The following is an 18,001-nucleotide window of genomic DNA, read 5'->3' on the forward strand; positions in this document are numbered from 1 at the left end:
CCGGGCTCAGTATGTTACAAAATGGAGCATTTTGTACCTGACATGTTGACCTGCCACAGCCAGACGTGCCTTAATTACTTTTCTCGCAGGTCCATGATTATTTGCATGATAATTTTTTTTTTCTTAACCTACAGTATTACAACAGGGCTGTGCAGGATCACACATAGCTGCCTTGTCACGGGGGGAAGTGGCTGCTAGTGGCTGAAGTCTGAGCTTTGACAACAACTTCAAATTTTTTTTTCAATATTTCTCAGAAACCCCATTGAGCGTTAAGCTTGATTGATCAAGTGGTAAAACGTACATGGAATTCCCACACTACAGCCTGAGTAATACTGTAATCTTTCTCTCCTATGTGTTCTACACGTATAGTGCGTATTCTTTTTTTTTTGTGTGTGTTTAGAAACCGAGCAGAGCAGAAACTGATATTTTTAAAGGTTCGACGTGTGTGTTTCTGAGAATGAGTGTGTGGGAGTCATTGATGTGGCAACCGTTTCCTCATAGCGCTCAGAACCCGCTTCATGCGGCTACTGTACTGGGGGGTTAGAAGAAAATCGAAAACTCTTCCTGTGCGTTTTCATTATGATACTTTGACAGCTGCTCTGCTGGTTTTAGGCGGCCATCAGAAAAGGCTTTTACACTCTGCTTATTCACAAAGAGAATATCATTTTGTTTCATACAAGCTGAGTAGTAGTAGCTTCTTTTTGTCTTAGTCATGCCAAGGTGGTGTGTGGTATGTTACCACTACAAAGTTATGATGAATAGTTTTCCTTTAAGAAAGCATTGAGTTTTTTTTTTTTTTTTTTTTTTTTACTTCTCTTCTACCACAACGTAATGCCAACGCTCACTTCTTCTTCTTTTTAATTTCCGAAAGAATGACAACTTCGTATCTGTTTATAATGACATTTACTAAGGTGGCACAGTGGCATGCGGAAGGCACAGGTTCAATTCCCAGCCAATGCCCAAACCCCAGCCCCTGGATGCAGTGCCGGTCCCAAGCCCGGATAAAATGTGGATCATTTGGTCCACTATGGCGACCCCTTGAGTGGAGTAGCCGAAAGACTAACAATTAAGTGACATTTACTGTTTCTTGTCTAAGGGGGGAAAAAAAAATTCTCTCCCTTAACACCCTTACTTTTTAAAGAAAAAATACTGCTTGTTAACTTTGTCTATCAGTGTAAAATTCAACCTCGGTTGACACTGGAGTCTCCTTCCATCATAAACCTCATTTTAAAGAATTTCAATGCCCATGGACAGGCGTACATCTCATTTATCTATGACCTGCTAGTATTATATACCAATATACCTGTACTGTATATTTACATTTAGGCATTTGGCAGCACTTATCCAAAACGACTTACATTTTTATCTCATTATACATCTGAGCAGTTGAGGGTTAAGGGACTTGCTCAAGGGCCCAACAGTGGCAACTTGGTGGTTAAGGGGTTTTAAACATAAACCGTAGTCTAACACCCTAACCGCTGATCTACCCCTGACCCCATACTGTACTGTATATATAGAGACCAGATTGGGAAAAGCGTTTTAATGTAAACCTCTGATACATATGTTAAATCTGATGCTTTGAATTAGTTCCCTTATTTTATTATTTTTTTCTGTTTTGTTTAAGAAGTCCACAGTACAGCAGTACCGGTGTGTGTGCGTGTGAAATTGCTGCAGCTCTTGTCAATGTCTTGTGTGTGTGGTTTTTTTTTTTTTTTTTTTTTTCAGATCCCCCTGGTTACAGATGGAGAGACTATGGTGCCCTGGCCATCATCATGGCAGGAATGGCCTTTGGCTTCCATCACCTGTACTGCGTAAGTTCCTGCATGACTTAAAATAATAATAATAAAAAAAAAGAACTTTCCTTTTCTTAAACATTTCCTTTAAAAACCCAGGTATCTCGCCCGAGGATCCAGGCTAAGAGTTTGTCACAGTACCAGCGAGGTTAGGAGAGAGAGAGAGAGAGAGACAGACAGAGAGCTCTCCATGTGCATCACCCTGTCTGCTTTGCGTCATGAGCTCACCTCGAGCACTTTTTCTCTTCATTTCACTTTTCCTTTCTGGGAAAAATCTCAACTCCACCGCACCTTTTTTGAAGAGGAGACCCTGTTAGTCAGGACTCCTAATCCTACCCTGGCCACATGTGGTATATGCGCTCCATAACACAACCCCCCCATCCCTCCCCCTCACTTTATATTCACTATGGAACAGCAGTGAGTGCAGTGCCGTTGTGCTTTGAGGCTCTATGACGTCATTCTCAGGATCGAAGTATGTTGCATGTTGCTGTGCGCGTGTGTGCATGCGCGTGTTTACAGTACGTGGCTTCAAAACAACCACTTCACTTACCCTCTGTAGATCCCTCTGCTTCTGTCGGCGCGCACGCGGCTCTATAAAGCCTCTCATGCCGTCGCAGCTATACAGCTATTATTAATAGTTTGGGAAGAGCTCCACGGAGAGCCATTTTTTCCACAAGACACTGGGGATCTGCGCTTTTTTAGTCCAAACGTCATTTCTCCCTCGCGATTTCTATGTTTCCACTATAATCACGCTTGCAGTATGATGTCGTCCTAACTCTACTAAACAGCCAACAAACACTTTTTAAACACTTCAGGAATAATAATATGGCAGTGGGCTACAGTGACTGGAAAATAATCACTGTCCTGATAACCTTGTGGTGATTATTTACTCTTAAACAGCATGCTCTGGGGTGTTTTAGTCATTCTCACTTACACAATTCACTAGGCAGGGTGCACTCTGGACGTGATGCCAGTGCATCACAGCGAACAGGCACGCAGACACTTATTCACACACTACAGACAGTTTGGAAGCATCAATCTGCATGTCTTTGGACTGTGGGAGGAAACCGGAGCACCCGGAGGAAACCCACCAAGCATGTAGAGAGAAATGCTCCACGCACATCCACACACACACACACACACACACACACACACACACACACACACAGATTTAAAGGCAGGACAGGACCCCTTTGATCATGCCACCTTCTTTTATTCAAATTGTACTCAATTAAAAAAAAAAAATTATTATAAATAATGAGATCTTTTTTTGCTTTAATGATGTTTGTTCTTGTTACCGCTTGCATTCTAAATGCTCTAAAGAGCAGTTCCTGAACCAGTATATCATTCTCTTTCACTGTTTATTAATATATGTTTATTTTTATTTAATGTCATTAAACAAAACAAAGTTGTCATGTTACAGACAAAAAGTAACGCACTTAGCTGGTGCTAAGAAAAGAATAAGTATTAGCGCTCAGAGCAGGAACAGACGTTTTCACTTCAGTGAACACCACTGTGGCATAATTACAAATAAAAAAAAAAATCTAAATAATAAACATGTCACATCCTGGTATCCAGGGTAATTTCATGTTTAAACTGAGCCTGTTATCCAGCTTTGTCATTTTAATACACGCTTTGCATCCTGCGTTGTTTTGTATTTTAACTACTGTCTTAGCGCTCTGTCCGTGTATCTCTGTATCTATCGATCGATGGTCGAGTGCAAAAGTTTGCATACCCCTACGGCAGTCAGAAAGACTCCTCTAATTATAGCAACAACACCTGTATTGTGCGTGTTACTGATGTTCCTTTTATCATCACGAATAACACAATTGTCTGCTAAACTACTACCTTTAATAGTAACAAAAACAAACGGTTCTCTAATTTTTATGTGATATAAAGGGACAGAATGCATATTAAAACATTAAAAGCCTTATAGAGCATTTCTAAGAAGATAAAAATGTAATTTGTATCAGAACAGCTTTTATATTTCTTTGAGAAACTTAGGGCAAAACGATACAGGGGAAAAAATCTGGGTAAAATATTATACTTTTATCATTTAAATAGAAATATTTTTGTGGATAAAGTGTTAAAAGGCTTACAGACTGTTTTTACTATTCAGACTGGGTGCAGCCTTTCATCTGCATCTATGTACTAATTTCTGCCTCATTAATTACTTTTAGTTTTAGACCAAACCCTCTGAATACGTACTGTACTAAACACGTCCTTTTAAAAGCTCTTCTTTTTTTATTTTAGATCTCTTTTCTCATTAAACTGTCTTGTCCCTCTCATATTAGTCTCTTCACTGAGGGGTGTGTGTGTCTGCATGTGTGTATCTGTGTATCTGTGTGTGTGTGTGCACGCTGACATGGGTAGGCGGTATTCCCTGGTGTGAGCTCTCACACTGCTGTCATATCACAGGAGCGGCGTGCCAGTGTCACCATATGCCCCGCGCTCGGCCCATCCTTTATTTATGCTATAGAGCATGGTGTAAACACCACTCGCAGCAGCCCTCTTATTAATTACCCCAGCGCTGACAGCCATTTAATCTTTTTCAACTTAAAAGTGTTTATTACTTTTGCCAGTGTCAACAACGCTCGGGGCCACTGTGAAAACCTGCCCGGACCAACTGTTCCTCTCTCCGGCAGACCGAAGGCCCGACGCGCTTGTAGCTCGCAACAGGACCTCCTGTTCCAGTTCCCGTTTATCTAATGCTACTGAGCGGCGTTCGCTTGAGGCGGGAATAAAAAAAAAAAATCATAGAGGATGTCTTAAGAGTCAGCGAGCCCAGGGATGTGTTAGCCCTCCGACCCACTAGCTCATCCTCTGTGTATGAACGTGTTGTTGAACAAGGCTTAACTCTGACAAGCAATTGTGCTCACAAGGTGACATGTTGGAATGGAGCAGCCAGGCTGTGGGCAAAAAGGCTTAATGAAGTTGAACCCAAAGTCACGCCCCGTTGCTTAATTCTTGGCCTGCTTGTCAGCTATTGAGTCAAATTGTTGAGGATGACGTGAACAAACCACAAGATTTTCCAGAGGGAGAGGAAGAAGAAGAAGACGACGAAAAACGCAAAAGGAGGAGGAAGGGGAAAAAAAAAAAGCAAAGTGATGCAAAGTGGCTTAATTACAATTTGCGTGATGACAAACATCAGGAAATCATGCTCTTTTTAGTCATGTGAATATTTTACTTGCTTCCTTTTTTTTTTTTAACTGATATTTGATTTGGTTTCCCCGCGTGTCCCCATTTAGGCCAAATTGGCAGACGTGCGTCCTGTTCTGGGCGTGTGCGGCCGAGCGTGCCCAAAGCGTCACACGTTGGCGCCATTGCTTACCCCCCCCCAACATTCCCCTCCCCTCCCCCTTTTCTTGCGAGCCATTCTAATAGCGTGTCATGTTTTTAATTGCAGAAATACATCCTTCCCCTCATTATGGGCAGCAAAGAGGACAAGAAGCATCTGCAGAGGATCGAGAGCAGCATCGTCGACATGAGTGGCACGCTGACACAGACAGGTGAAGATTAATATCTTCATCACTTTTTCCTCCTTAACATTTTCCTTCATTTATCTGTCGCCAAAATCTGCTCACATTTTACAAATGACGGTCCTGTCATTTCGCTTTAATTTGAAATTGCTTGTTTACTGTCAGCTCAGCCTCAATTAATTACGTTTCGCTGAAAAGCTCTTAACCTCGGAATATTAATGAGGGAAAGGGGAGTGACAGCGTTTCGTTTTTTTTTTTTTTTTTTTTTTATGTTATAATTTTTTTCCCCTTTGTGACTGCGTGGCGAGAAAGTTCATTTTAATTTCCGTCGCACTGGTGTGGCTTCTTGGCTGCAGCCCGAGCGGGACGGTGATTAAGTGTGCAGTGACAGGTGCTTCTTCTGCATTGGACAGGTGAGGAATCTGAGGAGGGCTGTCAGAGAGGGATTCCTCCCCTCCTTTGCTTTCAGGTCTTCTGCGCTCTGCTCATCCCCCTCATCCAACACTCATCCACTCCTTCATCGCCGTAATTAAACGAGCTGGCAACCATGAAAGCGGGATGCTTCCCAGAGAAACTTTAGTCTCGTTAGCCCTGCATTCACTACGTCACCCTTCGACACACTAAGCACGGATATAACTAAGTGTTGATATGCAGATTATGGGTTTAAATCAGATACAAATACAGATGCAAACTTTTATTTTGTTGTCTGTTGTCTGTTGCTTGCTCCTGGGGCCTGACCTGACCGTTGCTTTGCAGTGCACAAGGCAGTTCTTTATCTTTTATGAATGGAAATCTTCAACAGGCGCAACAGAAAAGCATTTGTATCCAGATGGTGGCACAATCATTTACTCATCTGTTAGCCTGTGTATGTTGTAGATAGCATATAGCTTTTTTTTTTTTCTCCTTTAAAGGTCCCATAAGTTCTTAACAAGTTAACACAGGTCTCAGAACCCCCTCATAGTAATTCTGTTAATACTCCAGCTGAATTACCCCCTTGCAATTTTTCATACCTCTTGAAACTCCCTCTGTTTCACTTCTCCTCCGAACGTGCTGTGTTTCACTGTCTATGCAAATGCGCTACTGCTGAGTCCCACCCAGTAAACAACAAAGCAGAGCAACGAGCTGGGGAAAGGTTTCACTGTACTGGTTTCACTGTATACGAGGTCACATTAGGGGGACGATGTAATCGGCTCGTTTAAACCCAGGCCAGTACACACTGGAGACCCAACGTCCTGAACGTCTAAAAATGAGGTACGCTGTGTCGTAGCGAGGTTGGCATCCTCGGAGCACCTTCAGGAGATCCGAGATGTCCTCATACAGTATGAAAGCAGAAAAAAACTCCCCCTGTTTGAAGTTCATACTTTTCTGGTTCTGATTAAGAGAAACATTGATGAGAAAGGTCTCAAAAGGTCACAAGAGATTATGGTGGAAATGGGGATAAATCAACCAAAACCGTTGAAGGACCCTGTTTAGACGAGCAGCAGCAGGAGTGTGTCCCAGCTTTGTGACACATTCTGGATGCAGGTCCAATGATCTTTCTGCAATGTAACCCACAATAAAAGTAAAATGTTGTAAAGTGGTGATTGTTGACGACTTTAAATAACAATCCCCAGCTTTGTCTCAGATTTGGAAGATGTTTTTGAAGACGTAGTTTTTTTCTTTTCTTTTAAATTTTTTTTTTTATTGGAATCACCAGGGAGCACCTAATACGATATCACGATACCTTGATGCCAATTTAATTTATATCATGATTCTGTATAATTCTTTACTATATCAAGTACTCCATAATTTATTAAATATCCTAATATAATAATGTTTTTTTTATTTTGTTAACAATTTTGAAAAAAAAACTTAAACTTTAATTAATTTTTTTTTTTTTACCTTTTTCACAGCTTTACAACTGAATCGAACATGAGTAATTAAATGTAGCTTAAATTTCCGATAGCATTTGTTTTCCTCAATTAAATAAATCAGGGCTGCATTTATTTAAACAATGTACAATAATTCAAATGCATGAGTTTACAATTTAACTTAATTAAATCTAATTAAGCAAAAAAGCTCTATTTGTACAATATCTGTTACAATATGTCATCCGTTATATTTCTAAACACACAGTAAATAACTCCGACTACAAGGGATGTCGGTGTGAATCGTTTGGAGCAGAACCTCAGAATCACCTGTAGAACCTCAAATTCCTCCAAAATCTCAAATCTCAACTTGAAAAAGTTGAGCAGTTGCGATCACTCGGACACACAGCTTCTGAGGTTCGAGACGCTCGTGGTGTTTTGAGACGCAGTGTTATGGAGAAACAGTTGGAGGCTTGTTTCATACAGTAGGTGCACACAGTAACTGTTGGAACCTCGTGCACTCGGCCAGAATTGTTATGGCTGATGACCAATCAAGCTGAAAACTCAATTAGAGTAAAAAAAAAATTATACATTTTTAATAATTGATTTTAAAACCACACAAAAGAATCGTGATACACAACTCGATTGATTTTTTGTGTTCCCTCATCTCTAGTTATTTTAAATGAAAAAAAGGCCTTTGTATCCAGTAGCCAGTTTGTTTCTATTATTCCCAGGATCACAGTAATAGGATTTAATTAGTTATAATATATATTTTTTAAATTCTTTAAATTATGGCAACACCCATGTCTGAATTAAATCAGATTACAGATATTTGGAGCGGTAAACAGATCCAGTGGCATTGACTCGTACATATAATAAATAGTTTAAGAGAGGCAGTGTGTGTGTGTGTGTGTGTGTGTGTGTGTGTGTGTGTGTGTGTGTGTGTGTGTGTGTGTGTGTGTTTGCATGCTTCTGCGTGTGTGCTTGCGTGCGTTCCTGTGTGAGTATGTGTGCATACATACAAAAGAGAAATGAAAGGACTAGAACTTTAAAATCTCTGCCTTTTTTGTTCTTTTTTTTATGCTGTGTTTGATGTTTATTTGATTAATCTTTATTTGCACATTGGACTTTTGACAAGACCGGCGTTACTTACTTTGCATGAGACCCTACTAGCGTTAACGGCAGGTTTGAATTTGTCCTGATTTCAGGCTTTTAGAATGGTGAAACCAAATTTCTGTCTGGCCACATATTTGTGTCTGGCACTGCTGTCGGTTGGAGGTCGTCTCCTGTTCTTCTTCTTCTTTTTCATTTCTTTCTTTTTTTTTCTTTCATTTTTTTGGAGACCCAAAGTAAGCAAATCGAGTGCCAAAAAAGCGAGGATGTCACCAGTTACAATTGGTGCATAAAAAAGAAATATCAGGCCGACTGCACTGGTAGACAAGCTGGCCAGGTTTAGTTTTTTTGTTTAGTTTTTTTTTTTTTTTTGCATGAGGATTATGAGTTTAACGTGTGTTTAGTGATTTTAATCTTTTCCTCACAACAGCGTTGTAGTGTGCTTTGGGAGTGCCTGAGGAGGCCTTGTGAATTGGGAGCCTTTGCGTGCAAGCTAAGTGTGGCTTTCTTTATCTGATTAACAAATGAGCCCTTTCATTGTCATTTTGGTTCATATATGCAAAGAAAAATCCTTCCTTCGTGTTATAGTACGTGCCGTGTCGTCATTCCATCCGGTTTCACCTGCTTTAATTCCTGCTTTGTTTAGGGTCACGTTGGAGATTTACGTGATAAGGATGGCCTCGATGCGCAGCTGAATTTCCTTTTGAATTATTTTTTTTTTTTTAGTCTGTCTGTGTCTCGCTCTGTTTTTCTGCCTCTCTGTGGCTCAGAAATATCCCACCTTTCCCCAGTTAAGTCAGTCAGTCACACGGCTGATCTCATTTGCTCTGGCTGCACTAGCCAAGACGCTATTGTACTTAATGACTATTTCAGTTAACAGTTGGGAGAGGGTTGCAATTACAGCACGAGTTTCCCCTCTCCTCACAACATGAGTAATAGCAATTGACTGCCTCTCTCTTGCCGATAGCTCGCACCCTTTGTTAACTCCGTGTATTTCTTCACTATGAAGTGATGCGTCTCTTTGAATGCAGCCACATTACTCTCCCCTCCTCCGAGCAGGCCCCGACTCCTATTATGATTTCCCTGTGACTTTGCACGCACAATGAATGAAACTGGGCTTGGAAGCACTTCAGCGCGCGCGCTCGCACACACCGGCTGTAAACGGAATCGCACTGTCTGTTCTGCCGCTTTGCCGGAGCAGAGCATATTGCTGACCAGCTGGCCATTAAAGAAACAGAGAGGCCTGGACATGTGTAGTATACGATATATAGAGGTATCCACTGAATAATTTGCACTACACGCGCCACACGGATCGTCGCAGCAGCTGTGAGACCACTCGCGGCTTCTCGAATTCACCCACTCGTTTTTCTACAAAGACGCGGTTTGTTTCAAGCCGAGCGATCCTGACCGGCCACGTTATATAGCCCGGCCTTGTCCTCTTCAGCTCTGAACGTGGGCTGTTTCTGAGCAATTGACATCCGTCAGGGGGTGAAACCCGAGCAGCTGTCTGTGCTTAACTTGTTGGTGCCCACGTGTCATTAAAATGAAACATGGTTTAAAAAAAAAATAATAAGGAATGACAATCACTTAAACACTTATTAAAGATGCATTGTAAAATAAATTGACAGTAGAAAGCTGTCTAGCTGTTTTTAATTGTTAAAATAAAAACATTTCCACGCAAGCAATGTAACAGGACTGGGACTAAACAGCTGCGTGGCCGAAAGGTGACCACTTGTTAGCGAGACACATCAGGAACCAAATGGTGCGCTTTGTAAATATTGGACCATAATCAAAGGCTCAAAGTGATTGGTGTGTTGGAGAAAGAAGGGAAGCGCATGAAGCGATGGATCCATCATTCTCACTGTACAAGCACTCACTGTACAAGCCTCTTGAGGCAGTGTTATGACCTGGGGTTGCTTCAGTCGCTCAAGTCTAGACTCAGCTACGTTATGTGGCAACAAAACGAAGTCAGCTGACGACCTGGATGTACTGAATGACCAGGAAATCTTCATCCCTGATGGCACGGGTGGCACAACATGAGGAATTATCACTACACATAAATTTGACACCACTGTGCACCGTAATCAAAGCCACAGGCGGTCAGCGAAATCTTGAAAAAAATCTTTTTGGCCAGGTAGCGTCACGTCATTATGATGTCTCACTTTTTGTTTCCTCACAGAAAAATGCAGCGTGTCATTTGATGGGGAGAGTTATGAAGATTTTCATGAAGATTTTCATTTTTTTTTTTGTTGTTATTTTTCCTCAATACACTGCCTGTGTTGCTGTGCTAACATCAAAGCAGTTAGCAAACCTTCGCAAAATATAATACACCAATGGGCATCCTGTGACGTAGACTATGAGCCACAGGATTGATGAAAATGTAAACACCTGATAGGCATCACATGATACCCATCACTGTATTGTGTTGCCAGATAACTATGCTAACTATGTACAGCTTTTCTTTGAGGTACAGTGCTGCTACCATAACGTTTGTACTGTAAGTCTGCAAAAGTACCCAAAAGTCTGCATCCTTAGGAATGTTTTTTTAATATGAAATTTATCAACTAAAACTTAGTGACTTAACTCCACTTGACTTCTTTTCTTTGGGGTCATCTGAAGTCAGTAGTCTGTTGGAATTGATCCAGAACAAACATATTGCACTGGAGAGAATCATCTCTGCGTGTGACCATCAGTTCTGTTCAGTGTTTTCGTGTTCAGAAAGTGCTGTAAAGTCAGACGCTGTCATGTAAAGCATTTACTGTCATTTACTGTATATGCCGAACTTATTTTGCCTGTGCATCCAGACTTTTTTCGCCTTTTTTATTTATTTTTTTACAAAAAATTGGCACATTCTTAGCACAAAGAAATGTAATTATAATTAGAAATTCAGTGTTACATGCTGAAAGTCACTTATTTTCAGAAACGGGTTACGCACCTGCCTAAGTAAATTTTCCAAGCTCCCCATTTAGATGATGCAAATTACGTGTGTGTGTTTGTGTGTGTGTGTGCGTGTGCGAGTGCGCGTTATTCCAACCTTTAAGATCTCATGCAAAAATGTCCAAGCATCCAAGACGGGCTTGGACAACCTTTAAACACAAACACTTACCTAAAAACAAAGAAGAATTAAAAAATGGTGAATAAAAAGAAACCAGCACAACGATATGCTGTATTACTAAGAACCTGGCAAGTTATTTTCTTTAATAACATGAATTAATACCCTTAGTTATCATTATGATATTAATCTCCATTTGACAATATGCCTTTAACCCTTGCTGTTGGACAGCACATGAAATAGCATTTGATCTATTAATTGCCTTTAAAAAAAAAAATTCTAAGTGTACACACAAGGTAATGTAGCCATGACGAACTAACCTCAGGTCATGAAATTGTCAAGTTTCAGACAACTTAACTATACAGTCATGCATAACTGAAGCACGTCTTTGTTTCACTCGAATTCCAACCTGCCTTTGTAATCCTCACGTGACTTTTGAATATTAAGCCATGGAGTTCCATCCGCGGGCTCGAATGTGCGCAATTGAAATGTCATGTGTTAAGAATGTGTGCTTAACTTAAATCTAAATGCACTTAATAACATACAAGGTGTCACAGATTTAGATGTAAAGGCACATGCAAATCACTGCTGTAGAGAAGGAATGTCTTAAAAAAAAAAAAAAGTTTCTAAATTTAAAGAAAAAAGAAACGAGTAATTAATGAAACAAAGTCAGTACTTGGTGTGATGAGTCTTAAAATATAAAAAGGCTCTTGTATAAAACTATATAGTCTCAGGTACAGTTTGTGCATTTTATAAGGAAACAAACTGCTTTCTTTCTTCGGGATATTAATGTTTGTGAATGTTTTTGTACTGACTTAATAATAAAGTCATAAAATGAAAACGAACAACATAGTTTGTACTAAAAACCACACAGGGTGTCTGAGACTCTTGCACATTATTGTAACTTAATTATTACAATGTTTATATATACAATATACAGTATATATTGGGTTCAGGGCTCTACTCCAGACTCGGGTCTGCGTGTATGTGGAGTTTGCATGTTCTACCCGTTGGGTTTCCGCAAGGTATTCTGGTTTCCTCCCACAATAAAGGACATGCAGATTAATCTAATTGTCTTTTCTCAATTGCCCGTGATGTGTGAATGAGTGACCGAGTGTGTTTAATTGACTAGAACCCCATCCAAAGTGTATCCTGCCTAGTGCCCCTAGTCCCCTGGGATAGTCACCAGGCCTCCCTGGTAGGTAGTGTAGAGAATGAGTGTGAGTGTGTGTGTGTGTGTATTTTAAATGGGACCTGTTATGCAAAAATTTAAAGTTCTTGTTAGACGTTGAGGTGGGTCTGTAGTCTGTACTTGCAAACCAAGAACAACAAAAAAAGCTAATTAGATGTTTCCCCTATTGTGACCTCATATAAGATGATCCCGTCTCCGGGGTTGTTCACATTTACATTTTAAGACTGAAGACACTGAAGTAGCTAAAAAATACGGGACCTTTAAGAGTGATATCAGCTCAACTGTTTGTTTTTTTTTTCTTCTGAATCATAACATTACAAATTTCTCAACCCCCCTTTTTTTAAATCCTCATCCTCACACTTTGCACAGACTTCATGCCTTCTGTGCCCTTATCGCACCCTTTGATTTCACATCTCCGTTCTCCTTGTAGGCTGTCAGTAGCTGCTCTGTGTCGTGGAGCGAGAGGCGCAGAGAGAACATATGTAATGTGTCCTAGCTTGTATGTCGAAAAAGCTGTTTCTGTGAAAGCAGAACGGTGTAACGGTGCACTGGAGAGTCGGCAGCTAATAATATCTGCTGATGTTAATCCAATTAGAGTTGATTTAACACTTTACAGAGCATGATTTATAGAGGCGTTTATTGGTTTTCTGTAACGTAATCAGTTTGGAAACTTAATGCATTGTTTGGAAATGCATGTGTGACTGGAAGCAGGCAGAGAGCAACTTGTGCTCTGGGTTATTTGCAATGATACCCCCATTAATAACACCAACTCTCTGCCTGTTAGCACTGTGTGCGTGTGTGTGTTTTTTTATTTTATTTATTTTTTTAATTCTCTCTCTCTTTTCTTTCCAAGGCTTTCTCCGAATGGCGCAACCTGGCAATAATTTAATCTTGTGAGTCGATGGAAAATGAGCTATATTCGCTCAAATTAGTGACGACACGTCGTCTAGCCTTCTCGGCTGCATCCCAAATGATTGTGTCTCTTTTTTTTTTCCTTTTCTTTCTTATTTTTCCATCTTGTTGATTGTTTAGAGAGTTCGAGAGCGACTAACCCATGCTAATGGAGGTTTAGAGACGGTGAGCTGATATAAGATCAGACACCGGTGATTAATCATGAGCTAATATAGTCATCTTCTATTAGTGACTGAGGGAAAAGCAAAGCTAAAGAGAGAATTATGAGCAACATGAACAAACATTCTGAGCTGGAGAACATTTTAGCATATTTGTATTCGATTAGCTTTATTTTTTTCCAAGTATTCATAAGCTGCTTCTGATGGTCTCTATCTCTGTATCTACATTTTATGTGTGTGTTATTGTGTTTACAGTGACCCAGCTGCAGACAACGTTAGCCTCAGTGCAGGAGTTGTTGGTCCAGCAGCAGAAGAAGATCCAGGAGCTGTCTCAGGAGCTGGCTAACTCTCATGTAAGGTTATGTTGCTCTCTCAAAGAAACAAATGATGAGTCTGGGTATCCAGGACGGGCTGATTTTGTCTGTGCATATTATCTGTATTTATTGGATCCACAGACAAATCTCACCATTTAAGGCTACTGTCTCCCCAGTCACTGCTGTTTAAATGTGAACGTGTTGCATCGGTTCATTACATCGTGCAGTGATTTTAAAAAAATATATCTTTATTCATTTATTTTCTTTTATAAGAGCGTTAACAGAAGCGTTTGGATACCTGCAAACAAAATTTGGACCGATACTCTAAGGAAGGCGAAAGCTTCCTAAAGAGACTCATCATTACTGGTGACGAGACACGGATTCATCACTACAAGCCTGAGAGTAAACGGCAGAGAATGGAGCGAAAAACATCCTTGGGATTAAAGTGCAGAGTGCTGCTATCCAAGTGCGTTGTGATCTTGCATGGTTTAATAATACATAATTATGTATGTATTTTTTAAAAGTTACTTAAAATAAATTCTGCGGGCAGTGTGCGGATAATTTTTGACTCCTCCATAGCTAATGTATTCTAGCTCCACCCCTGCGCTCATTCCTACACTTATTCAACAGTTCCAAAAGCGACACCAGATCCTCCCCATAACCGGATTTCCCTCCAGCCTTCATTATATCAGCTTTATGCTGGAAATGACATTCTTCAAAACAAATATTGCAAAGATTCCATATGAATTCAATGAATACAGTCTCCATCATTTACTGTAGGATTCGATAGGGCGAGAGAGAGAGAGAAAGAGAGAGCGAGGGACGGCGTGAGGGAGGGCGAATCCAGCAGTCTCCTGAAAGAGAAGGTGACATTTCTTACATCATGAATAGTAAAGAGCTCCGATTCTGGCGGCGTGTATAAAACTCGACTTTCATTTCCTAAAGGAAATGCACAGGACTTGCGAGCAGCTGAGTGAGATGGAGGGATTAAATTAAAGCAATGATGAACAGAGGAAAGAAGTGGGGGGGTGAGGAGGAAGAAGAAAAATAAGTAAAGAAATGGTTGGAAAGAGAAGGGTAATAAAGACAAAAGAAACTCAACATCGAGCGATAAGAAAAGGACACGGACGGTGGAGAGAAAAATGTGAGAAAAAGTAGGAAGGAGGAGGGGGGAAAAAAGAGAAGAAAAATGAACAATCTGATATGTGCAGATACTGTATATGCAAAGGTAGAAAGAGGGCAGGAGAGAAAGCAGAAAAGAAAACGAGGGAGCGCCGTAAATAAGGAAGCAAGATGAGCGAAGTGATCGGGTTATACAGTATGACTGAATCTTTCTCCAATCTCTGGCCTGATTAGTGAATTAATAGTGTTTTGTGTTACACTGTTTGAGTGTGAACAGTGCGTGGGACTGATGTAGCATCTGGGATTGTCGTCAAGTCAATAAATGAATGTCTGAAAGAAGCATGATCTGAACGCAGGGGTTGGACAATGAAACCCCTTTCATTGAGGGGTTCTCACCCTTTGACCAGCCTGGTGGCCAATCTTCATTGATTGCACATTCCACCAGTAAGATCAGAGTGTAAAGGTTTAATTAGTTAAGGAGAGTAATAGCACAGTTTTGCTTTAAATATTGCAATGCACAAAACATTATGGGTGACATATCAGAGTTCAAAAGAGGACAAATTGTTGGTGCGCGTCTCGCTGGCGCATCTGTGACCAAGGCAACAAGTCTTTGTGATGTACTGTATCAAGAGCCACGGTATCCAGGGTAATGTCAGCATACTGTACCACCAAGAAGCACATCCAACAGGAGCAACTGTGGAGGCAAGAGGAAGCTGTCTGAAAGGGATGTCCTGGTGCTAACCCGGATTGTATCCAAAAAACATAAAACCACAGCTGTCAATGTACATGGCCGGGCTGCTATAGCCAAACCTTTGGTCACTAGTGTCAATGGTGCCAGCAGCGAAAATCTTGGGCTGTGGACAATATGAAATGCATTGTTCTCTGATGAGTTCACTGTCTTTCCCACATCTGGGAGAGTTACGGTGTGGAGAAGCCCCAAAGAAGCGTACCACACAGACTGTTGCAGGCCAGAGTGAAGCATAGGGATGGACAGTGATGGTTTGGGCTGCAATATTATGGCATTCCCTAGGCCCAATACTTGTGCTAGATTGGCACGTCACTGCCAAGGACTACCGAAGCATTCTGGAGCACCGTGTACACTTAATGGTTCAAGCATTGTGTCCTGAAGGCGATGCCGTGTATCAGGATGATAATTCACCAATACACACAGCTAAACTGGTGACAGAGAGGCTTGATGGACATAAAAGTGAAGTTAAATATCTCCCATGGCCTGCACAGTCTAAATATTATTGAGTCACTTTGGAGTGTTTTGGAGGAGCGAGTCAGGAAACGTTTCCTCAACCAGGATCATGTACAGTACTGTAGTGACCTGGCCACTATTCTGCCAACAGAATGACTCAAAATTCAACTTGTATCTGTCATTCTCAAGACGTATTGATGCTCTGTTGGTTGCAAAAGGAGGCCCTACACGATACTTATGAATTATTGTCTAAAACCAAGCGTTTCAGTTTCATTGTCCAACCCCTATACATGGGAGTGAATTACCATCATTCAGAAATGAGATCGAGATAGTGATTTTTGTTTTTTAGTAATAAATTAGAAGTAGCCTTACTACATGTGCGACGAGTGTTTTTATGGCAGTAGGAGGAAACTCAAGATCTTATAGGAATAATAATAAAAAATATAAGGAGCAAAACAAGTTGGGACAAAAATGTATGAAGTGAGCACTACTGTATAATAATGTTCGCATTGGTACGTTTGTGGTTTTCCCGCTTTCTTTTTTTTTCTCTAAAAGCGGTCAGGCCGATTTAAGTCTAAACCAACACATGGTATTTTCCAGCGCCGCGGAGATGGATGCTTGGCCTCGAAGAAGATATTAAGCTCGCCATGGCTCATATGCTGCTTAAATGAGAACGTGTCTACAACAAGGCCGCTAAAGAGGCATGTACTGCAAGAGCATCAGCAGAACGCTAAAACAAGTCTGCCAGGGACAGCAGCAGGACCCAGCAAGCCTCCCCTCCATGTCCTCATTACATCTCTATTTTCTCTACATAAAGGACCTTTAACGCCAGCCAAATGGCGAAGCGGGTCATGCATGTTTACGATCACATTTACACTCTTGGAGAGCTGATGGACTTCCACTGCAGTATGTACAGTATTGTACCGCTCCAGTTCTACGTGCAGAAAGACTCTCAGCGTTCTCTCTGATGGCCCGCCTGGGGACATGTCCTGTGCCTTTTTTTTTATCGCGGGCTAATTTAATGCATCCTGATGTCATAATGTTTCAGTAAAAACATCTCATCATGACAGTGTGTGCCTCTAAACTTCTCAAAACATGTGCTTTCACCCCATAAAGTCTCGTGCTCGTTTAAGGAGCGAAAGCTGGTGTTGAGAATATGTTGCCTATTAAAACCACATCTTCATACCTCAGAATGTGAAACCCTACTCCCTTTATATCTTATGATGCTGTGATAAATCATCCCATAACATGCAACAGAAAGCTCTTTGGAATCACAACTGAAATTATGTTTTATGTCCACAGCTTGTTAAGCACATGGGTGTTTGACTGCAGCATCTGGATCCCGCAGGAAAACATATGCGAACGCATCTGGTGCTGTGTGAATACGAGGGAGGGAAAAAAATGGCATTCATAAAAATTTCTACTATTGTTCCCGCATTTCTTTTCCCCTGACCTGGCAAAGCACTCGGAAGCTGCGCAGGAGGCTCTGAAGCTCTCCCATCCATCTGTTTAATGCACCTTCAAACAGCATGAACAGCAGCCAGCCAAAGCGGAAGGGAACCTAAGATTCCTCTTAAAATGTAAATTGAATTAAAAAGCGTCACCATCATTTGCCGTGAGTGCCTTGTTGGAAGAGACGAGTGAATAAAAAGTGTATCTCGCATCAAAACATCCATTAAACAAACCATAAACTGTACTTTATAGCCTAAGTCCCGATCTTTAAATTTTCTTCGGAGTGAAGCAGGACCTGTTGTCTCCAGCCGTAAGGGGGGAAATTGTGAAAATTGTTTTCAGGTCCGGAGCGTGTGATTAAAAACA

At 41.0% G+C, this 18,001-nt stretch overlaps 1 protein-coding gene across 2 annotated transcripts in view; it reads left to right on the forward strand.

Annotated features, from left to right (window-relative positions):
* The window catches only part of pex14 (peroxisomal biogenesis factor 14), a 114,148-nt gene that overhangs the window by 69,659 nt on the left and 26,488 nt on the right, over positions 1 to 18,001 (forward strand). For both annotated transcript variants that reach the window (XM_053482695.1, XM_053482696.1), the window contains exons 5-7: positions 1,726 to 1,811; positions 5,200 to 5,302; positions 13,802 to 13,899. In XM_053482695.1, coding sequence (XP_053338670.1) covers positions 1,726 to 1,811; positions 5,200 to 5,302; positions 13,802 to 13,899 — 287 coding nt within the window. The remainder of the gene's footprint in view (positions 1 to 1,725; positions 1,812 to 5,199; positions 5,303 to 13,801; positions 13,900 to 18,001) is intronic.

Source organism: Clarias gariepinus, chromosome 22, assembly GCF_024256425.1.
Source record: "Clarias gariepinus isolate MV-2021 ecotype Netherlands chromosome 22, CGAR_prim_01v2, whole genome shotgun sequence".
Lineage (NCBI taxonomy): Eukaryota > Metazoa > Chordata > Actinopteri > Siluriformes > Clariidae > Clarias > Clarias gariepinus.